The sequence below is a fragment of the Lynx canadensis genome, chromosome D2, assembly GCF_007474595.2.
Source record: "Lynx canadensis isolate LIC74 chromosome D2, mLynCan4.pri.v2, whole genome shotgun sequence".
In the NCBI taxonomy this organism is placed as follows: Eukaryota; Metazoa; Chordata; class Mammalia; order Carnivora; family Felidae; genus Lynx; species Lynx canadensis.
In genome coordinates, this window is record NC_044313.2 from 22,903,051 (window position 1) to 22,927,544 (window position 24,494).

The 24,494-nt window shown below is 40.8% G+C and overlaps 1 protein-coding gene across 4 annotated transcripts in view; it reads left to right on the forward strand.

The window, feature by feature from the left end:
• Positions 1-24,494, forward strand: part of SORCS1 (sortilin related VPS10 domain containing receptor 1) — a 511,562-nt gene that overhangs the window by 388,002 nt on the left and 99,066 nt on the right. For all 4 annotated transcript variants that reach the window (XM_030335173.2, XM_030335178.1, XM_030335175.1 and 1 more), the window contains exons 9-12: positions 5,809-5,988; positions 15,571-15,717; positions 23,780-23,882; positions 24,151-24,227. In XM_030335173.2, the coding sequence (XP_030191033.1) occupies positions 5,809-5,988; positions 15,571-15,717; positions 23,780-23,882; positions 24,151-24,227 (507 nt within the window). The remainder of the gene's footprint in view (positions 1-5,808; positions 5,989-15,570; positions 15,718-23,779; positions 23,883-24,150; positions 24,228-24,494) is intronic.

The following is a 24,494-nucleotide window of genomic DNA, read 5'->3' on the forward strand; positions in this document are numbered from 1 at the left end:
GAAGAACTGTGTTGATATGGAGCGCCACCTAGTGGAGGTCAAACTGACTTGGGCGCTCCAAGCTGTGGATTTGTGGTCTGAAGTAACTAATGCATTGTGCCTTGATCTTAGAGCAAGGGAGGTACGTATGACCGTAGGAAGGGGGAAGCGTAGGTTTAAATATAGTTGTAGCTCAGTTTTGAAACCTTTGGGTTGGGCAAAGAAAGTAGAGAACTTTTTTCGACTGAGTTTTCATGACTCTTTATCTTGTGTTTTTGTCCATGACTTTGTAGTATGTTATCGTGGCCCAACACCAGCTAGCTGCCAGGGAATCGTGTGATAGACACAGCACAAGGTCATTGCAGATCTCTTCTTCCAGGAAAGTAAATGGTAGCCAGTTGCTGTGGCTTCTCCAGGCAGAATTCTCCTTCTGGGCCATCATTTTGGCTCTAAGCCTAACAGGAGTAAGGTGGGCTGAGACATCAACACATTTGGGATAATAACACACATTAAATCTCCCTGTTGACTCCATGAACAATATCCATGTTAGTATTTACTAATATTTCCAGCAGCTAAGAAATTAATGACAGTGGTAATTGCCCAGAACTATTTCTGTGCTTGTATACATTTAACTGCTCCTTGGTCTTGATTCGGTTTAACGTGTTTTACAAAAGGACAAGCTACAAGTTTGGAGTTGTGCCTTGGATGAGACATGGGGAGAGTCCATATGTAAAACTAAATCTGAGTGCTGTTAAAAGTACCTTGGATAATCTTTTGGAAAGGCCCAGGAGGGATATGATCATGCCTCCTCAGTAAGTCCAATGGAGCCGTTTTGGGTTTTTTCCCCCTTCAAGTGCCGAAATGAATTGCTATTTCTTTGATTGATCAGCAAATGCAGTAGTTAGCTTGCAAGATTTACACCTTTAAAAACAAGAGTTAAAGTCAATGCAGGGAGATGCCCTTGCTCAAGAGGCATGTGGGAATTGAGACCAAATCAGGAGCAGCAGATGTGAGTCAATCATCTTGTTCTAGCTCCTGGGAATATACTCTTTGAGTGGAATAAGCCTGGGCCAAACCAAATGCTGTCTACAGCAGGACTGAGGCCAGCACTGAACTCCCCTGAGCTCCCAAACTAGGATCCTTTATACCTTTCTTCTCTTGAAATAATTGAATAGTTTACTATTATAAGATAGCAGATCCCCCACAAATTTTGATATACTGGAGGGCCATCAAAAGAAAAAAAAAAAAAAAAAACCATGGACCAAGGAGCCCCAGAAATGGTAGTTTAAAACCAAAGGAGCATCAGACCTGGCACTGGAGTGTTAGGAAAAACACGTACTTTGCATTGCTTCTTCATGGCCATCACATAGATTGCTATTGACAGTTGCCCCCAGTGACATCTAGCCAGTTGTACTTTGAACCTGAATCTGCTGTCTGTCCCCTCCCCTTGCTATCCCAGATGAGCACGCTCCATTACTAGCTTGATGTGAGATAGGAGGGTAGAATGCAAGGATTAATTTAGCTTTTCCCTGGAAAAATAGGAGTCAGTACAGCAAATGAATGTATTATGTAGTCCAAGGAGATGTTTACTTAAGGCAATGAGATGCCTCATTACAACCCATTACAACTTCAAAGAGAAGCCCCAGCTTGGGTGGAGTGATTTATGGGAAAGGCACATGTATTTCGTGGCCTTCTATCAAAGCCAGGGCTGCCTTGGCTGGAAAGGAACAAAGCTTCATGCGCAACAAAGGAATCAAGACAAACCAGCACTTTGATGTCAAATTTTCTGTAATCATCCACTGCCTTTGTATCAGCTCTTGAAAGACTATGGTTACCCTGAACTGTGTTTAAAAAAAGTTAATAATAATAATAATAATAATAATAATAATATAATGGTAATGATGACCAGAGAGGGGGATGGGGAGACTTTAATGTTGCTGCTGCTATTAAAAGCATGAAAGCCCTAGACCAGGAGACACAGTGAAGGTTTCCTTCCCTTAACTTACTTGGAGCTCATTCTGAGCCCCTCAAGAGAGATAAACGAGGCAATACATATGAAAGTGCTTCAAGCACTTTGGAGGACAGATACTCTATAAAAGCAAGGTAATATTATTATCAGTATAGATCTCGTTGTCTGTGTGGTGGGAGATCGATGGCACCCAGGGCATGGGCGGTGCAGAGACTGTTTGATTCACAGAAGGAGGCCTGGATTCCAGACCTACATAGGTCACTAACTTGCTGTGGAACCATGGACTGGCTTATCAATTTCTTTCTGTTTTTTGTTTGTTTGTTGTTTTGGGTTTTTTGTTTTGTTTTGTTTTGTTTTTACATTTTTAAAATAAAATAAATGTTACTCTGAATCAAATATCCTTAGAGATACCTCATGAAAATTTGGCTCTATGATCAAATGAGTTTAAGAAGAAACCTAAATTTCATTCTATGTTCTTTGCCTTGAGAATAATGGTAGGTCACTGGTGTCGAAGTTTCTAGGATGTCCTTTGAGCAAGAAAACTATATAATTCATCACTGATCAAACATTCCCAAAGAGATCCACTTAAAAAAAAAATAAATTCTATTAAAAGTCCAACACTGCTGGTGTGCTATGGAACAGACTTGGGAAAACACTCTCGTAGAAGATCTAAAAGGCTACTTCTTGTTCTAAAAGTTTGTGTGTCAGTAAAAGCATTCAATATAAAGTGCCATTCTGGTAGAAAAAGCATATTTACCTGATAGAGGAGAATATAGGCATGAATTAAAAAGAAAGATGCCATTGAAATATGTCAGGTCCTTCAATTCAAATACCTAAGACCAACATCATTTTTTAAGTCTCTTCACTGTAATTGGATTATATATAGAGAGAGAGAGAGCTGATCTTGGCCCTTATCTAGAGGTAGCCATTTGAATTTGTTATTGTTATGTGACTGGTTCTCTATGTGACCTTGAGGCACTGTGTTTTAGTTCTGAATCTACAAAATAAAGATTTGTCTGAGTGGGATAGTACAGTTAATGTACTCTATCTAGTCCCTAGCATTTATTAAGGAGATGTGTGTGGTGACCCAGACTTCAGGGGTTCACCAGTGCACAAATTCACTCCAAGGCACAGAGGTAGGAAGTAGTTATGGAGGGACCAGATCTGTGTTTAAATATGATAACATGAATTCAGGAAAAATACTGCATCCTGCTGATGAGTGAACATGAATTAGGAGTAGTTCTTTGAGGATTCTAAATGCTACAATAAGGATTTGGGTCTTTGTCCTAATTTAGGAAATGGGGAGCCATAGAAAGTTTGCCCTCAGTGGTTGAATGGCCTTTGAGCTAATTTCCATACCTAATCCCCTCCATTCAAAAGAAGCAAAATACTTGCATGAACTACTTTTTATTAAGTATACTGGTTAACACTCCAACATTTGCGGTGAAAAGAAAGGCCAAATCAACCTTGCTTAGTCAACAGAAGAGATTTAAGGGCATGTGTCACTGAAAATAGCTAGCCCGTATGAAACAAATGCTACATGCCAGGCACTATAAATGTGTAACACTTAGTAACTGATTTAATCCTTACAACTCCATGGAGGGCACACTGTTATCTCTGTTTTACAGGTAGAAATGCTGAGGCACAGAGTTTAGTTCACACAGCTAAGTTACAGAGGGAAGATCTGAACTCAAGTAGTTTTACTTGAAAGTCCATTCTTTTAACCTTTTTTTTTTTTTCCCCCTAGTGTTCTCTCTAGCTGAAAGGTTTACAGGTGGGGCAGGCTTCTTATCTGTCCACAATCAAAGACTCAAAGACATTCACAGAATGTGGCCTCTCTTTCTTTTGAGCCTATTTTCTTCAGGACTGTCTTCATCTCCTGCCCCTAAGATATGTCTCCATCAGATCTAGAATTTTACTTTTATTTTATTTTATTTTATTTTATTTTATTTTTTATTATTTTATTTATTCTTACTGCTTATGAACTAATAGTAAGATATATATATGTATGTGTATATATATATATATTTTTTTTTCCTAATAATGCCGCAATCATTCTATAATTCTGTCTTACTGGCTTTTTGTTACATACCATCACTGATCCAACCACTGTGGTCAAGGACATTGCATATTCAACACGCTCATTTCTGGTGCTGAGGGTGGAAGAAAGTAGCAAAGACTGAGTACAGGGAGGAAATTTCTCGGAGAGCAATGAGGGTGTTCGTCAAAGAACATCAAGCTACAGTTAGCTGAAGAAATGGAAATAGACATTTGGCTGATATAAGCAATGGCCAACTTCCATACAAAACATAAGTCTGCATTACTGACCTGCAGTGAATTAATGGGAAGGATTCATTTTTGGCCTCCTACTCTGTATTCTTTTTATAAAAACGTTATCAAATTCTGGAGTATGGCATGTGGTACCTAGTAGGGGTGAAGGAATATGAAGCTGTCTGCATGAGGATCTCTTCCTTCTGGGGTCATAGGAATTCACTGTGATCCCGGTAATGGGGAGAAAGACTTGTTCCTATACATTAGAGCAGAATCCAAGCTGAATTGCCTTTGTTTGATTGAAAGAACGTCAGTGTATACAAGGAGAACTTTAGGATAGAAGTTAGGTAGAATTTTCTAGCACTGATATTCTTGCCAAAAAGCATTGAACAATCTCCCGAAGCTTTTCAAGAATGGAGGATGATCCATCTGGAAAGATTTGAGTATTAAGCTGCACAAAGGCCAAGAATATTTCCTTATTGTTCTTCTGTCTTTGTGCTTCTATATAATTCTGGCTTTGGTTTCGTTTTGTTTCTGTTTTTGGTGTTTGAGAGTTATACCAGTGTCTGCTGCGTTGGGCAAAGGGTGAAAGGCCGCCAAGAGCATGTGCGCGGGAGACAGCAAGCCTTGGTTTATGTCAGCCTCTCCCTGAATATCCGCTACTCTGGAGTTCTGAATGGGGAGGAAAGGATTTGGAAGTCCCACCCCAAGGACATCTACTCACTGCCTCCATACTATCTTTGCCTTATTTTTATCTTCCAGAACTATCAGAGTCTGAAAGTGTCATCAGTTAAACAGTCTACTTGTTTCCCTCTCTCACTTAAGGTTTTTCAGTGAACTTCTCAGAGTAAAGGTTTAGATAAACCACCAAGTGCTTGAGCCCTCCTTGACATGACAGCTAGTGCTTTGGGGTTCTCAGGTGAACGTTTTCCTCCTGGGCTTCTGGGAGTTGCTGAGCCTTGGGCAGTGTTTCTCAAACTTTCACATGTTAACAGTTAAAGTTTAACGAACTTTAACTCTAACTTAAACAGAACTCTGAATCAGTGAAAAATTTTATTTAAATGCAGATTTTTTATTCAATAGGTGGGCCTGAGATTCTGTGTGCCCGACAAGCTTGCAGGTGATGCCCCCATGCTGGTGACCCATGAACCACACTGAGAGATACAGGGCTTGTCTATTTTCTCACTCTCTCTGACTTTTCCTCACATTTACCCCACATAAGCCTTCTGAACATGTACCATGTCTGTGCCTGGCAAGTATATCAAGATGACTGATTCTCCAAAGTCATACATATTTGAGAAGGTATTCTTCATTTATCTAATGAAGTAATTAAATTATAAATGAGCTACCAAGCATTTCTCTGCCCTATTTTCTCATGGCCTTACTGCTTAACTTCACAAATGACAAAGGAAATACATGGTTAATGCTAACCTAATCAATTCTTAGTTCACAAATATACACAAGGAAAATTTCTATCTTCCACTACAGTGCCTAAGTGCCTATCCTGTTGGTCTTCATTAGATTCCACTCTCTTCGGACACATGCCATGTTAATGTTCGAACCTCTTCATCCTCTGTATCTTTCTTCAGGACATGCACGTCATCAGCACAGATGAGAATCAAGTGTTTGCAGCAGTGCAAGAATGGAACCAAAATGACACCTATAACCTCTATATCTCAGACACCCGTGGGGTCTATTTCACGCTGGCCTTGGAGAATGTTCAGAGCAGCAGAGGTCCTGAGGGAAACATCATGATTGACCTCTATGAGGTATGTCACGAGGCATGTGCAGTCCTGAGCCCCTGTAGTGCCTGGACTGGAGGTAAAGGCCTACCATTGGCTGTTGCCTTGATCATCTTAATTATTAGTTCCTTACGTGGCCTCATGCCATTCGGGAGAAGAAGGGATTTGTAGAGGATTTTTGTTGGTTAATTTTTAATCTACAGAACACCTGTGGGAAAAATTATTTTTTCATGAAGTCCACAGGCCATGTAGTCCCAGAGACCTAGAGAGAGTATCTGGAGAAGCAGTCAAACAATTGAAAGGTTTGAACAAGAGTGATCCTAATGTGAATTTTGAAAATAATCTTGAAGGACAGACACGGTGTCCCAATGTGAGCAAAGGGGTAGTGGGCATGTTCCCTCTCTCTTTGAAGAAAGAAAGAGGCAACTCTGCATTGGATCAGAAGATGCTCCCATTGGATTTGAATACCTTTTTTTTTTTTAATATTTATTTATTTGTTTGTTTGGAAAGGGGGTGGGAGGGGCAGAGAGAGGGAGAGAGAGAGTCCCAAGCAGACTCTGCACTGTCAGCACAGAGGCCAACTTGGGGATTTATCTCATGAACCGTGAGAGTCAATCAAGACCTGAGTCGAATCAAGACTCAGATGCTTAACCAATTGAGCCACCCAGGTGCCCTGGACCTGAATACCTTTTTCATTAGATAACTTCCATTGGCTAATTGTCATCCTCTCAGAGGGACAGTGAGTGAGACAAACATGTAGGTCTTACTCTCCTAAATGGGAGGGGAGAGGAAAGACAAAAAACAAAGTTTACCATAATTCCCTAAGAGAACTACGGCGTTTTGCTTCTCAAAATGACCAAGGTACAAAATAAAATCATACATGTTGGATCACTTAGCTTTCATGACAAATGCCAACACTTGAATTGCCATTTAAAGCACAGCTAGGTAGAAAGAAAGCTGCTATTTGGGGATGGATTTTAGCCATTTGTCAGTCTTACCTTCCACTATGAAAGATTTATAATGGGTTATAATGAGCCATTACAAAGTGTATTCAGAATTTGGGAAGTGTCTGTATCATATACCTATATCCTATCTGAAAAAAAATCTAGAATGGATTCAAATATGTACAGTCATAATGATGCTATCTTTTGGTTGAGTATGAGTTTCAGAAAGTCAAGAAGTTGCTTAAATAACAAGAAGCAAGGGAATAATATCCAGTATATCAAAGAAAGGATCCAATTTCACTTAAGAAATTTAAACCCACTGTTGTAATTCTTTTTAATGCTGTCTACCTCTCTTTTCCTTTAGGGGCTCTTGGGGATTTTCTTCTAGTATCTAAACTTCTCTGTATGTATAAATGCGCATTAACAAACTGTATGTCCCATTCAGAGTTCAGACTAACATGGGACATAGTTTGTGTGTATATATTTAGAAAAATGCACTGCAAACTTTTTTACACATTCACAAGTTTTTTTCCACTTGTTTCCTGCCCATGTTCCAGATAAATATAGTATCATATATCTCAGTCTCAATCTGAAAATGTATTCTGGAAAATATTTACATATTCTGGTGATTTAGTTTCAAATTTGTGTTGGATAAAATTTGTGATTTAAAGTATAAATTTTGGAGTCAGGTTGACTGGATTTAAATCCTAGCTATACCCATGTGTATGTATTCTAGAGACAAAGCCAATAATTTCCAAGCCTCAGTTTCCTTGTTTAAAATATGGAGATATACATAGTATCTACTTGATAGGATTTCTCTGAGGATTACTTGTGTTAATCTTAACGTACTGTAAAATGGTTCCAGAAATACATCAATGCTCAACAAATTATAGATAGCATAATTAATATTATAGTCCAATGAGTTTAAGCTATAAGACTTAAGCTTTAAGACTATTCTTATAGTCTTAAAGTCTATATTCTTATAGTCTTAAAATCTACCCATATTGTTTAAATACCCAACACATTTCTACTATTTTGGATCTCTCTTGCTTCCCATATTGCACTTAGCATGGCCATAGTAATTCTTGAACACCAACTACTTGTCTTCTTATAAACAAGCGTAAATTGCCACATTTCTTTCCTCACTTCTAAATGCTGTACAAACATTTAAACTTTAAATGTGTTTTGTGGAAATGTCATTCATTTTCGTGCCTTGATCCAGCACTTACGATGGAAATAGCTTGCTTCAAGAGTCTCATAAGAAGTCAAAGCAGCTGCCCCAGATCAATCACCCAATTTGTTTCCCTGGTCTTGATTCTGTCCTGTTCTCCCGAAAATATTTTCTGGTTTTCAGATTGCATTTTTTTTCCCTTTCTGATTAACTGCTCCCCTCTTTTCAATCTATTGTGGAATAGTTTGTTGTTGTTGTTCTGTTTTGTTTTGTTTTTTGTGTTGTTTTGTTTTGTTTTGTTTTTGGATAAATTTTGTCTTCTGCCAAAACAGAGACCATTTTAATTGGTCCCTTGATGATGGAAAAGATGACAGCTTTGGACAGGAATGACTTTGCAATGTTCTGTGATTCACACTTGTTTTCATGAATGATTTTCTGAATTCAAACATTGCTAACAGGTACGGAATGCGAAAAGGAAACAGGGTGTCTTCGGGACACGGCAAACCATTTCTTGGCTAATCCTTGTGTTTCCCCTTTGTGTCTCTCTTGCAGTTGACTGTCTGTAGGGAAACTGCTGGCTCTTATTATCATCACTTTGAGCGGTGGTGTGACTGCATTATGTAAAGGTGTTCTGCGTCCTGGGGCCGGGGAAGAAGAGTCTTTGGTTTTATTAGCCTGACAGTTCACAGCAACTTGAATTGAACTTGATGTGATCAGAACGGCGGTGCCGTATCTGCTGTTTACCTAGATAGAAAGAATATTGGCTGACGTGGAACCTGGCACAAATGTTCCTTAACTCTGATTGTTCTGGCTAGCAGAAAGCTGAAAGCCATCCAGCATGAATTTCCCAGTAGAATTGCAGTGAATGATGAGTGCTTAGAGGTAAATGAAAAGTAAGCAAATCCGTAAATGAATTAATAAGGAGCAGAGATGAGCAACATATGAGGTAGGGGTAACAAAGACAGAATATATAGAGTGCACGTCCGCTCACATTTGGGGGTGACTGAGGAGGACGGCATGAGTCCGTTGCTTGTATGCTTCTGCATGCCAACTACCTGCCATTGCTGTTTGCTCTTTAAGCTGTTTCAGCAGAGGCCGACTGTGTAATGTGTAACAATAGGAGTCCGTGTATCGAGGAAATGTACTGTTGATGAGTCTTTGTGGGAAATGCAAAAGGAAGCGCATGTCTCATTAAAATCAATCATTATGTTCATATACACACATTAGAACCTTACAACAAATGTGGCCCTTTCTGCCCTAGAAGCACATGTGTGTATGTGATGACGTAGGGAGTGCTGGGGACCAAGTGTTGGGTGACCATCTTACGTGGTTTAATCACTGCAATGCTAGAATGTTCCCTCAGTGTCAGTTGGCCATTGAACGTGTACCACATTTGAAAGAGTCAAGAAATGTGAACCAGGAGAGTTGTCCACAGAGCAAAAATGCTAGATAAGGATTTTTGTTGATGAAGGTTCATAATAACAATGGATAATATTTTAGGGGCCAGTATGTGCCAGGCACTGTGTAAAGAACGTCCCATTATTATCTCATTCAATCCATACATTAACTTTATGATACTAGGACTATAATTACTCCCATTTTAAACATGAGTAAATAGAGGCAGAAAGAATGCAATCATCTTTGCAAGATTACAAAGCTAGTGGCAGAATTAAGATCTAAATCCTAGAGTATGCAACTCTTTTTTAAAAGTTTTTTAATGTTTATTTATTTTTGAGAGAAAGAGAGACAGAACATGAATGGCGGAGGGCAGAGAGAGAGGAAGACACAGAATTTAAGGCAGGATCCAGGCTCTGAGCTGTCAGCACAGAGCCCGATGTGGGGCTCGAACCCACAAACCATGAGATCATGACCTGAGCCAATGTCGGACACTTAACTGACTGAGCCACCCAGGTGTCCCTAGAGTATGCAAACTCTTAACAACAAACTATTTGTGTCTCTAGAAAGATTTGGGCTTGTATTTGGTTGTGGCCCAGCAATATCCCTAAGAAAAGACATTGAAAGGTAGGATAAATAGTACTAGACTTTACCTAGAAGTAGAAGAAACCAGACAGAAAAAAGAAAACAGTCTTGGAGAAAGGCCAACTCAGGATCTGCAAATGATCTCTCTGGACCTATTCACCACCTTCTGAACCACCTTAGTCTGTAGTTAGAGCTAAATTCAGGCAGCACTGTCATGTCCCTTCCAATTTTGTCTGGTGGATGTGTTTCTTTCAGAGAAGCCTAGAAACAAGTGTTCTAAAATTCTGTCATTCCTGAATAGCACAAACCCTCCAGGGGCATCACGTGGGGATGGGTAAGAGAGGACCGCATGCCTGACGGTGGCCAGAGCAAAAAAGACATGACGAGTGTGTCTGAGACGTGTGATTCCTAGTGTATCCGTCTGGTGTGGATGATGAGAGGGGGTCTGACAGCTTTGAACAATATCCATCCTCCTGTGGGAAGGGAATATTAATTAATGATGATGAAGAGCACTTTGGCTTAATGGGCAATGACAGTTTATCCCAGCCAAGTGGAAAGGGCTGTGTTGGGAGTCAAGCCACCTGGCTGGCAAATTGGGGATGCACAGAATGTGTGCATACATGAGTGGGCACAGTGGGCATGATGGAAGACATAACCAATGAGCAGCGCATGTTCTATTGCACACATAGTGTCTTCTTCACACTATGAGTGCACCTCTTTAAAAGAGAAAGCCGAACAGTTGCAATGATGTACTGACACCTTGACTTCTTAGGGAAAGGCTGCCTCTTATAATCCAACATAGGAATTAGAGAAGAAAAATGCTTTCCTATCCAAGATATATTTCTTACTGGGCACAGAATGTACCATCTAATTGTATTTAAGGTTACTTACTCTCTCCTTAGTAGGGTAGTGTTGCCTGGTTAAGGCAATAGGGAAGAAAAGAACACTTGGACATTTCGGGGGGAGTGGGCTCTTTGATTTCAGAGTTACCCCTGACCCTGCTTTCCCTGAGTATGTCTCTCTCCTGGCTGCAGTTCTCTCTTTAGAACAGAAAAATATTCTGTCTCCAAAGCCTGAAGAAATTATGGTCACAGATATGTTCTCTTTCTAGCTACACTTGTTGATTCATATTTTTTTTATTCTTTCCAAATTTTGACACTTTGGATTTGTAATTAATGTCTGAGACAGAGAGGGTAGGAGGAATCATCTCCCAATCCTCAGTAGAGTCAGAAACAAGCAAAAACTCCCGTGCAAGGGTTTTCCTAGCTTAGCCTCCACATGCAACATGTGAAAGAAAGTTTGGGAGAGAAGAGCACCCTCTAGAGATGCATATTAAAAAAACAAAGGAAGAATATAGGGTTCTTCGTTAAAATCACCAAAGAAACCCAAGTCCCAGCACTGAACACATTCCCACTGTCAAAAACAATCTGTTCAATGAACATATAGTTACTTAGACATTCTAGGTGCTTTATCGTCAGTGCTTGGAAGAATGCATGATAAATAGTTGATGCTCAAACAATATTTATGGGATAACTATTAAGGAAACGTACTGAAGAACGAATAAAAGGTAGCCTCAAGTAAGTATGACATCCCATCCCTGACATTTCTCTCAGAATACTCTAGGATGACTGAGAAATTTGAAGAAATAGTAGGGCCCAAAGCATTAAGTGTGTGGGCTCTCGAGTTAGACAGATTGAAGTGGAGTCCAGCTATAAGGTTCTCTGGAGAATGATCTTAGGGAAGTAACTGACCCCATCCAAACTTTGGTTTGCATGCGTGTAAAATGAGGACATCATTGACTCTGCCATTTCGAGTGCATGAGAGATTAATGTGCTCATGCTTACAAAACCTTTCGTATAGTGCCTCACGCTTCATAAGTACTCAGTAAATATGGGATAGTGTTATTGCTGTCCTATCTTCTCATGCAGAATTCTTACTACCTATTTTATTAAAAGCAAAATAAGTCTTATACAAAGTGACTCTTCTAATATTCATTTTCGTGAGGGAGTATGGTGGAGTGAATGATAATCCAAAAGTTACATTAGAGTGGGAGACTGTAGTGTGAGATCTGTCAGGAGAAGTGCTGATGACTGTACAATGGTAAGGAATGTAAGGATCCCTGGAGAAGTTTGGGGGAAGACTGATGCTCTTAAAAACCTACACAGTTGTTAAGAGCCATGATGTCATCTGGGGGACAAAATGGAGGTAAGAGAGGAAGAGTTGGGGACAGTTAGGAGTTTTGGTTTCTGGGAAAAGAGCTTATGGAGCTGGGTTTTGAGGTATGCCTGGGTAGAAACATTTCTGGATATTATCCAGGGGAGTTGGGGACAGCCTATGTGAACAAGGAGAGTAAAATAAGAGAAGGGAGGGTGGCCCTCCAAAGCTATCATCCTAGGGCACAATGAATGTGCCAATGTGCTTTGTGTCGGCTTGAGGTTTGAGCTGTAACACTTCATGTTTAAAGTCTAATCAAAATGGTATTTGGGCTCATATGATATTAGAGAAGAAGAAATAATAACTGATTACCTTTGAGACTTCTGGTATCAAATTCCCCATATGCAAGGCAAAGAAAGATAAGTGGCTTCTCAATACACTCAGCATTTTTGTGCAGAATTCAGAAAGGTAGAAAACGTAACAGGTCTTTCCCCAAAGGAAGACGAACTCCCAGCAGTGAGCTGTGTCATTCCCACAGGGGAACATCTTCCTCAGAAACCGTATCCATGTGAAGGCATGTCTTCCTTGGGACTATTACTTTTTCCTGTCCTGTTCCATCCTTCAGCCCCACCTCATTCCAAAGCAGCACATACTGTAAATACTGAGGGAGGTTTTCTCGCAACATAAACATGTCCCCCCATCCTCAGTGGAACCCCAGACGCACTGTTGTACGTACAACTACACACACATTCCATATTTTGGGCACTAACACCACTCCCTTGATTTCCAAAGTGATAGCCAAAGTAAGAGGGTAGCGGTTGCAAGAACCGTAGCATGAGACCTCATGAAAGAGCCCTTGAGGAAAGCGTGTCACGCATTGGACACACACAGAGATGGGCTTCTCAGGCTCGGAGCAAAAGGAGCAGTGGATGAGCACAAGAAACTTAAGAGCAGGGGTGACCATCTCTGCAGACCAAAGAAGCAAGACAAATGAAAAAGACACCACAAATGGGATTTGTACAGATAAAGCGCCCTGGCCACAAGAGGAAAATCAGCAGACCCACTCCAGATCCGTCCCTTATTGCCACACGTTGCCTCTGCCTTGGCACGTTTTTATTCCCCAAGATAAACCTGAAGGCCAAGCTGCCAAAGATGAATTACAAAACGCAGCTCTCTGCTCAAGTGGCATTTGATAATGCCACGCAGTCGGGGGCCAATAAAGTCACCGCTTCTGCAAATCAAATGAACCAGCTCCTAAACACATATAACCCTGTTCTGACACTCTTGCCAAAAAAGGGAGAGGGCAGGAAGGCAAATGGGCAATGAAACTACTGGAATAGGTAATCGTTTTATTCTTTCCGTACTTATTGTAACCTAGAGTGTCGCGTGGTTAAGACAGCATTGCTTCTCATGTGTGAGTATGCTGTGGAGGGAAAATAGGACTTGGTGAAAATTCTGATTTATGAAATCTAATTTCTAAAGAACTGGCAGTTTAGTCATATTTAAACGTGTAACAGCCTCTGGAACATATGCAAAACCAATATGGGGTTCCCTGGCGAGCAGTCCTTGTAGAGCTGGGATAGTGAATAACTAAATATTATTTGTAATTGACGTACCATTGTCGGGAGGTACAGTGCTCCTGGAATTTATGTCTTCCGCATTTGTCGAGAATCAACAATGCAGAAGAAATTGTCTGCTTGCTCTCGAAATGAGGCTTGTTTTCCTAAGTAGTTCAAAGTATTCCTCCCAGCTACTCATTTATACCATTTATTTGCTTAACAAACTTGTCGTTCCAAAGGAGTACGAAGTTGGCCCAACTCTAAATTACCCCAGATGCCACATCAGCAGGTACAAACTAATGGGGTTTGACTGTGTCAAAAGCCAAGGTAAAAATGTACATATTCTGTTGATTGAAACCCAACATCTTTAAGTTGAGAAATTCAGAGCTGTATTTGTTAAAAGGGCATTGGAAGTCAGACAGATCTACATGCGAACCCCAACTCTGTCATCATAAGCAATTAAAATTTGCCTACACCTCAATTTCCTCATCCATAGAACCCAGGTCCTAGCTGTTAGGCAGGTTTGTAGTGAGTGTCGGATGTTTTATATATAAAACACTATGTTTTATGTATAAATACTACATTTTATATATGAAAACACTATGCACTGGGCATAGTGCCCAGTCTGTGCTTCACAAAGCCACTCATTGGGTTCCTGTTTCCTTATCCTCAAGATATGGCTGCCGATAACTCTATCTCATGGTTACTGCAAACATTAAGGGAGGTGGCTTGTGCACAGCCCTGGAATGTGCTGTTCCACACATTCAGACCTTTCTCCCATTGGCCACCACTCTCCCTGGGTTGTCATAATTCCAAGTAGAATATAAAAGAAGTATAAGTGGATTTAATACATTCTAAAACACTTGAAAAATACGGTACACACTAATGATTTGTTATTGCAGTTTGTCAACTTACCAATTATTACCTCTTTCCTAAAGTATGGAAGAGAGAAGGCAATCATATTGTCAGAGCCAAGGAATTAACAAGGACTGTTTCTAGTGGGAACAAGGTGCTATAGGAATGCAGGAGGGAATGATTTGACAGTTTAGGGAAATCACTGTGTCTTTATATTTAAAAGCTGTTCTTTTTTGTTCAGTGTATTTCAGTGACTTAATAGAGTGATCTTTTTACAGAAAAAAGAGGGAGAGAAAAAGCAATAGAATTTGGATCATGGGCTTTAACTGACCTTTTCCAATTGCCTAAGGCTGTAAATAGCTCAAGGGTTTAGACAGTTGTTAAGAGCATGGTCTGTGGAGCCGTAAGCAGAGTTAAATTTCCAGGTCTGCCACTTACTATCTGTGTGACCTTAGGTAGCATGACCTTGGAGAAGTCACCTTACCTGGATAAGCTTCAGTTTCCTCTTATATGAAATAGAATAAGTGATACTTAGCCAAGAGGTTTAAATGAGATAAAGTATTTAAGACCATGGGTGCTATGCCTAACATAAACTTAAAGTAGTCCTATTTATGTATCATTTACCAAGCACCACAAATGAAAGCACCAGATTTTAACTCTAGGCAACTGTAAGATACCACCAACTTACCTGAGAGGAAACAAGAAGCTTCTATCAAATTTACAATACAATAGCCATACCATAAGGGGCATAGACCTATTGCCGTGTGTCCCACAGTTCAGGGAATCATTCTGCTTGAGGATTACCACATCTCCACTATCCCCACCCTCTCCTTCCTCCACAAGTGCTCACAGCTGAATTGGACAATCTGCTTTTTTTTTTTGTAAAGTAAATAAATATATCCCATCTCAAATTGATGTATTTTTCAGCCATGTCAATTTTTCCCAGGTAGCAGGGATAAAGGGAATGTTCTTGGCTAACAAGAAGATTGACAACCAAGTGAAGACTTTCATCACGTATAACAAAGGCCGAGACTGGCGTTTGCTGCAGGCACCTGACACAGATCTAAGGGGGGACCCCGTGCACTGCTTACTGGTGAGTGTTCACATTGGAGAGGAATGTTCCGCACAGTGAAGGGCTGGAACTGGATATTAAATAAGCAGATGAAGATCGTTCCAGGGCTTGTTGCTTAACTGGTGAACAAAAGGGGACAGGGCTGGGAGTGAAGGCAGAGTATGTAGAAAAGGGGCGCTGTGCTGCCTTGTGTGATAAGCCAAAGAGATAAGAGGACTTGAGTAAGTTCCTTGCTCATTTCAAGGATTTTGAGTTGTGACCAGGTTCTGATGAAGACCTCAAATTGTAGTTTAAGGGAGAATGTGATCCTTTCCATCTATGGTGGGAAGATACACCCTTACTTTTGCATGAATGATTTGTTACATATCCAATGATGCATAAGTTCAGCTGCAAAATTGATGAACTGACAGCAGAATGTATAGGTGTATTTTCCAACAGAGATGTTTAATCATATTTTCAGAGGAGTTTATGCCTCAAACAAGGGGTAAGAACCACTGATTTAAACCCTCACTTGTACCCTTTGTAATGTGTTCCATTCATCTATGTCTCATTCTGTATAGCTGGGATTGGTAAACCATGGCCTGTGGGGCAAATATGGCCCACCAATTGTTTTTCTGAATAAAGTTTCACTGGGACACAGTCATGTTTATTTATAAATTGACTCTGGCTGATTTTGCTCTAAATGACAGAATTGAATAGTTGTGTCAGGGACTATGTGGTACATAAAGACTATAGTATTTACTATCTGGCCCTTAAGGAAAAAAGAAAGAAAGTTTACTGTACCCTGCTTTGAAGTAAAGCTTTATTTTAGTTGCCTAACATTTGACACTGTGTAGATAGATCCGCATGAATTTATTTCTATATTTGATTATATGAAGGTGTCCAAGAGAAGGATCAGAGCTGAGTCTTGCCTTTAGGGAGTTTGCAGTCCACTTGAAAGACACTCGATTAATAAATGAGAGAGTAGAGGGTCACATCTCACTCTTCATAGTGGTTTTGGGGCTGCCCTGTGCTTGATACATGGATAGATACTGAGTGAATGCAGAAGGAGGGGAGGATGAGATTAATTGCAAAACAAAGTATAATTTAGTGCTAATTTCTGTGAAACAATTTATAAAAAGGAGAGATCAGTATGTAAACCTAGAGGGGAGACTTCTTAGTTTTAGTAAGAAAGTTTTGTATACACACACACACACACACACACACACACACACACATGCACATATCAGTGTTTGCAGTCTTCATACAATTCTCACTTTGATGTTATCCACACTCAGCTTGCTTTGTCCCAGGAAGTCTGAACAGTCACTTTGCAGGTTCATCTCATACAGCTATAGGCGGGTCACCCTTGTACTCGAGAAGATGCCAGCAGCCATAGCTTGACCTTATTAGTTGCAAAGGATATCACAGTTGTCACTGTGCATCAGGAAAGCGGGTTAAAATTCAGCCTCCCACTCAGCTACCATCCTTATTACTGGCAACTTACGGGGGGGGGGCGGGTAGTAAGTGCACAAAGCTAGTGACAGTAAGTAAATGTAACACTTATTTATTGAATACCCACTGTATACAGGGTATTCATTGTCCAGTAGCTTTTTAAAAAACCAGAGCCACCTTCCAAGTTTAGCTATTCCAAGTCGGGGCATTGTGGTATTTAGCCAAAGAAGCATGGGATGCACCAGTGCTTCAACATGGCCCTCCATCCCACTGTGCATTTTGGAGATAAAATGCCCATGAGAGCGAATTCACCACATCACCTGACGAGGCTTGCCTGTGACCGCTGTGGCATCATAAATGCGTGGGTGGAAATGCCTCTGACACAAAGCACTTAGTGAAGGGCCCCCTGTTACAACTTCAGCCCGGTTTTAGGAAGTCTTATTGCCATGCCTCCAAAATATAAACGCAGTATCAACTTGTTTACCCATCTCTACTGGGACTGTTCCAATCTAAGCTGCCATCATTTCTCACCTGCCCTGGAATGAGAGGCTCCTAACTGGTCCTCCCGTCTCTACCTGGCAGTCTCTTCTCCACACAGCAACCAGCACGATCTTTTCTTTTTCAATCCAACTTTACTGAGGTAAAACATACATAGAAAATACCCACTTTCGGGGCGCCTGGGTGGCTCGGTCGGTTAAGCGTCCGACTTCGGCTCAGGTCATGATCTCACGGTCCGTGAGTTCGAGCCCCACGTCAGGCTCTGTGCTGACAGCTCAGAGCCTGGAACCTGTTTCCGATTCTGTGTCTCCCTCTCTCTCTGTCCCTCCCCTGTTCATGCTCTGTCTCTCTGTCTCAAAAATAAATAAACGTTAAAAAAATTAAAAAAAAAAAGAAAATACCCACTTTCAGAGTATAGTTTGACGAATGTTGACAAATGTTATGGACCTATGTAACCACTACCACAGTCAAGATAGAATATTTTCATCACTCAAAACTTCCTTTGTGTCCCTTTGCAGTGAGTTTTCACGCCCCCGGTCCTAGGCAATCACAAATCTGCTTTCATTTACTGTAGATTAGATTTCTCTTTTCTCAAATTTTATGTCAGTGAGATCAACTTGAGCTTTAAAAATTCGGATCTTGTTCTTAAGGTTTCTAATGACTTTCTAATTCAGGTAGAATAAAGTTCAAGTACATTACCATGGCCTGCCAAGTCTCGTATGGTCTGGCCCCTGTTTTCTTCTTCTGCTTGCTCTCCCGCCTCTCTCTCTCCTTCTCTATATAGTCCATTGTGGGGGAGGACAGCACTTTTTTGCATACCTTTAACTCACCCTGCTCATTTATGTCTTAGGCTCTGCATTCACCATTATTTCTCTTAAAATGCCTTTTCCCTCGTCTGGCTTTTTCTTGGCATTCAGGTCCTTGCCGGATTACCTTAATCTAAGAGGCTTCTTAAGTTTTCTCTAAGAGTTGACTCAACTCTTTTTTATCCATGATCCTTCTCGTTCTCTGAAATTAGCACATATGTTTGTTGACTGTCTTGCCTACCTTCCCCTGCTCAAATATGAGCTCGAGTATAGGAACTGAGCTGTCTTTTGGCCACTCCAAAGAATAAGCTCAAGAATCTTACCTGCCACGTGGTAGGTGTTCAGCATGTGTTGTTATGGGTGTTGTTTGTCTGAAGTCGATGTTCCACTGACAGGTGTTGGTTGAGTTTCACATTTCAACTTGAGTGGAAACTTTCCCTTGCCACTGACAGCCACACAGAGCGATTCATAATATCCATCCCTGAAACTAAGAGGCCTAGGTTGACCCCACAGTTAAGAAAATCAGTAGGCTCATTAAGATCCAGGAGAGATGAATTAATGGGCTCTAAATGTATGGCACCCAGGAGTCTTTGGCCTGCCTCCCTCATTAACTCTCTGATGTAGTTTCAATCTGAGTTTTAGAAAACACGCTGAGGAAAGGCAATGGCAAAGGGAGTGGGGAGCAGGGACCAAAATCACTTATAAAAATCTGCCAAAGGCACAAAATAGAAAAGAAAATCTTTGAGCTACAGGAGACCCAGACTGTTAAGAACCTTCTTTATGCTTGGGAGCTGGTGGCAGAGAGGAGATAAAAAGTGATTTTAGATTGTGAGTACTTGGAAAGTGACAGTGTCACCAAAAGCACAGCCTAGTGATTAGAAAGGAGATTTTCCAGCAGGGCTGTTACAAATGTGGAGTGGAACAGGTTCAGAATTACAGCCCCAAACGGAATGTTCCTGGTAAAATGTATTCTATAGAAATAAGACATCCAGAGTAATTTGGGGCTGTATTTTTGGGACTTTTAGACTGATTGCCTGGAGGGCTCAGCTAGGATTTCTTTTCTCTGAAGAGTGCATTGTACACTTAGATGGGGTATTACAGGTCATGGTCCACCTGCCACCAAAGCCTCAGAATTGGGTTCCCAAGAGGCGAGATGTGAGCTGAGCCTGTGACAAATCCTGGGTCCCTAGGGAAAGCAGAGTGTTCTGTAGAGAGAGGCTGTGACTTCTTTATGGATTCAGTTGACAGTTCTCTAGTGGAGCTAAGAAGCCAGCTACCCCCAGGAGATTCTTGACTCTGCTTTCTGCTCCTTTGCACTGGCTGTGACTCCCCACACTGTGCTGGATTGAAGTGCAGCTCAATGCCCCCAGAGTCAGCCTGTTGGTGCAGAGCCCTCTCTCTCCCAGGCTGTTGACTCTTTACTAAGAATCTAATGGATTTCTAGCTCCAGTTCAGGGTCATACATAGCACAAATGTGTGAGTTCAGGCATGGATTTGGAGGATACTGTTTAAGACCTTAGCTGCTGCCTTATTGATAAAAGGTCTGATTTGGCTTTTCAGTACAATACTCAGATTAGGGGCCCTAGGGATAAGGGTACCATGAAGATGAGACCCAAAGGCTGTCAGTGCAGAGGATGGGGAATAGAAGAGGTAGAATGAGATGCTGGTTGACTCTTAAATAATCTCACAGTTTTTTAGTTGATTTAATTCATGGTGGGGGGCATATCTCCTGTCATTTAGTAATTTTCCATTGGTCAACCACAATGCTCAGAAGATAGTAGCTGGTTAATGGATCGGTTAAATCCAACAGACATTTATTGAACACTTACAATGGCCAACGGATTTTGTTGGTTAAAATAAGAAATATAAGAATAAGACAAGAGAAAGGTAACTTGGAGCTAGAGGTCCACAATGGGCTTCGGGAATCTGTGAATTCCCTAAAATTGAACATTAAACTCTGTGTGCATATGCCTTTGTGTAATTTTCCTTGGGATAGAGTCCTTAACTTGCCTCAGATGCTCAAAATCTGAACCTGTTCCTGAAGAGATTAAAGACGAGAGATCTAGTTGCTCCTAGTATTGACCAGTTGATGATATGCCATGCCCTGTGACTGTGTGTGAGTAAATACACAAAGGATGGTTTCCAAACATGTATGCTGCACCCTTCATTGTCTGTAAGTCAGCTGCTAGGCCTTGGTGGTTTCAAGGTACAGTTCTGTGTTTTCTTAATGTGGAAAGATAAGGAAAATAGATGCCTTTGTGACAAACTGTACTTTGACTCTTCCGAATTGGAGATAACTCTGCAAAGATACTCCAGTATTTCTGACATGGTAGGTAATGGGAGAAAAGAAGGGAAGAAGGCTGGAAAGAAGGAAGGAAGGGAGAGGTAGACAAAGTGCCCCTGCCTGGGCAAAATGTGCATAACAGTTAGCGAGCCCTGTCCTGTGTCCTGCAGGAATTGGCAGTGGCATTATAATAAACCTCTCTATTAAGTTTTGGTGATTTGACTTTGACAGATGTTCAAAGCTGGTCAGGTAGAAAAGTTTAACTTAAAAAAGTAAAGATAAACCACTTAACATTGTTTTTCTTTGAGCATTGATGTAGGCTCTATAACTTCCTTACACAAATGGAAGAAGGAAAAAAGAAAAGCCACAGAATATTCTCCTCACACCAGCTGGGGGCAATCCAGTACTGCAAATGTGAGAGTGGAGGAAAAAGTGCACCAGAAAGAGCACGTCTGATGTTGCCGCTACCGCCTGAACTGGTGTCTTTTCTTCTCAAATTAATTTATCTCGGGGCTCTGAAAGCCATAGCAACAGAGCAGTGCTGAGGTGACCAAGCCAGAATACCCTCTATTCTTTGGAACAGCCAGGACCAGATATCAAATAATCCTTGATCAGGCTGGGTGGAGAGGGAACATCACAATCTTCTAGACTGTTGGGTGGTGAAGTAGGTGGCAAGCATCTGGTTCAAGATTACAAACCAGGTGCTCCCTTAGCCAGGGATGTTCCCTCTGTGGGGGACACAAAAGTCCCTCCATAAAGCCCATGGGACAAGGCTAATCCCCTAAGAGTTAGGCATGTCTTGGAATGCTATGGCAATAGTCACATTAATCTGATTATGTGGTTTATAAATAAACCCAAGATACTTCTGGCATTGTTCCTAGGTCAATTCCTAGGAATTGTTCCTAGACCTGTTTTCAAAAGGTCTTTCAAGTCCTAACATAAAGCATTGCTTCATGTTTTGAGCATTTATTGACTGCCTTTTTTAGATTCTGTGCTGGGTTCCACAGAAGACTCAAAGTAGCACTTAAAGTTTTCTCTTTGTTTGTAGAGTTTCTCTCTTAGGGAGGTGGTTTCTTTTTATTTGTTGAGTTTATCTCTTAGGGAGATAAAACTGTAGGTACCTCAGACAGATAAGACAAGATTGCAAGTGGTCAAGTTAAACAGCTGTAAATCAGAGAAGGAGGGGAACCTGATAGGCTGTAGTTGTCAGGAAAACTTTCATGGAAAAATGGTTTGATATCTCTTCTTTATCCTGTCTTAGCATCTATCTGAGTGCAACGCAACACTGTCCTGGAACTTCTGGAACATGTAGCAGTACCCGTCCTCGTCTTCTTCTTGGGCAAAAGGAAGCCAAGCATTTAGTTCCCACTGATTCTTTTTATTTGTATTTTTAATTTTTTTTTCATATTTATTTATTTTTGAGAGAGAGAGAGAGAGAAAGAGCACAAGCAGGAGAGGGGCAGAGAGAGAAGGAGACACAGATTCCGAAGCAGGCTCCAGGCTCTGAGCTGTCAGCATAGAGCCCCATGTGAGGCTCAAACTCACAAACTATAGGATGAGCCAAAGTCGGACACTTAACTGACTGAGACACCCAGGCGCGCCCCCCCCCCCCACCTCGTGCCACTGATTCTTTTTATAAGGGAAGCTCTCCTTCGTCTTACGGAACATTATAAAGTAAAAATGCCTTTTGTGAAAACTTTCTATGAAATCTCCATGCAAAACTGGTCTTTATTATTATCTTTCTCCCTTGAGAGTTTACCTTCTGTGTTGGCCGTGAGGAAGGCCCTGTTGTGACCCACGGTTTTATTTCACCAGTATTTGGGCTGCTTTTCTTCCTGAGATTCATTTGTTGTTTGTCATTTACTCTATCCTATATAAATTTAATCACTGTATCTCTGTAGCTTTCTGAATATCTGCTGGCTGAGACTTACGGAGCAGAATGAAAGTAATAACAGAGATACATTGGTGATTCCAAAAACTCAAGTCGATAAGATTAGAAAATAATCTTTTTGAGAGATGAAAAGAGATGTGGGTTCAGACACAAACTTGTAGTTTTTGACAACTCAGTACCAGAACTATTTTGAATGAAATTCGTGTAAGATTTATTATCCTGTATTTGAAAACTGTTGATAGCTTCATCAGAGAATTTGATCGAGATTGTTACACACAGACATCAAGTCCCTTAAATTTTCATTTAACTTGTTATTACCAGTACATTTTGTCTACAGGTATGACTTTTATATTGAATAATACTGATCCTGATAATTCTCTGACATGGATACTATGTCAGTCATCTGATAGATGTTAGGACAGTTTCACACACAGCTTCTTCTGTACAACAGAGACCAAGTTCTCCCATGGAGGGTGGCCGGGAGGTGCCATCTGACTTCTTCAGAACCCTCCCAGTCTGACCAAACCTTCTTTTCAGACTTCATATCCATCCTTCCTCCTCACTGTAACCTGGCTGCCTACTGTATTATAGCTAAACTCATTCTGCTTCTTTTCTTTGTTATTGATATCACTTAGGCCTGAACTATCTTCATCCTCCTGAACATCTCACCTGCTGTTCATATGCTACACATCATTGCCTCAGGCACCATTTTCTCCCCAAAGCCTTTTTCTGATCCAGCGTTGAACATAGTTGTGTCAGCCTCTCAAACTTCATATTCCGTCTGTATTGATCTTATGACTGTTAAAATAGTCTCTCTTTATGGTAATCAATAGAAAGATCTTAAGCTATATATCTCATAATGGCAAAGACCAAAATTTAGTCAGTGTAAGTCTTTCATAAGCTACATCTCGTGTTTTTCAGATAGAGTACTGAAATATTTCTTGAATGACCAAATGGCAATCAAGGCAGTAGAATAGGCCTAAATCAAAGGGGCCCCCACCTTCACCAATTTGGCAGCTGTCTTATACTTAGTGGACCCCAGGTATCTGTGGAATGAAAGGTGCGTGCATGGATGAATGGATGAATGGGATGGATGGATGCCCTGAAACTGGACTTTAGATGACCTTTTTGATCATATGCTTTCATGACACTCATTTCTCCTCTTCTCAGCCCTACTGCTCACTGCACCTTCACCTGAAGGTCTCTGAGAACCCCTACACCTCAGGGATCATCGCCAGCAGAGACACAGCCCCCAGCATCATAGTGGCTTCCGGTAAGAAGCTTGCCTGGTTGGCTTGCTGTGGAAGATTGCATTTATTTTCAGAAGCTAGATATCTGTGCTGGAAACTTAATGAGTAAGCAAAAAGATATTTTGAAAGTCAACCTAAAGCCATTGACCCAGAAGCAACTCTGCAGAAAAACCCTGCTCAGATATAGTGTTTACAGTGTAAGTCTATCTCGAGCAGTGGAAACGGCCATTACAGCCTATTGTTAGCTTTTGTGAAAAGCTCCTTTCACTACTGATGATGTGCTCTTTCTAGGTAACATAGGTTCCGAATTGTCAGACAGCGACATCAGCATGTTTGTCTCTTCAGATGCAGGGAACACCTGGAGGCAGGTGAGAAAGTATCCTGGGTCAAGTTGCTGCAGTTTAAATGACATAAAAATTGTTCAACTGGGTTAAATTCTGAGAACTCATTCAGCTGTACATAAATCCTAAAGCTTGTCAATGTGTTATTTTCCTGTTTTGTTTTATGAGAGTCTTAAAGTTTAGCAAATATTTGTACAATTTGTTTGTTTGTTTTGTCATTCAGTAAAAATGACCCTTTTTCAGAGTCTCTATGTAAGAAAGCTTATAAGTGACAATGAAACCAAATCGGATCTG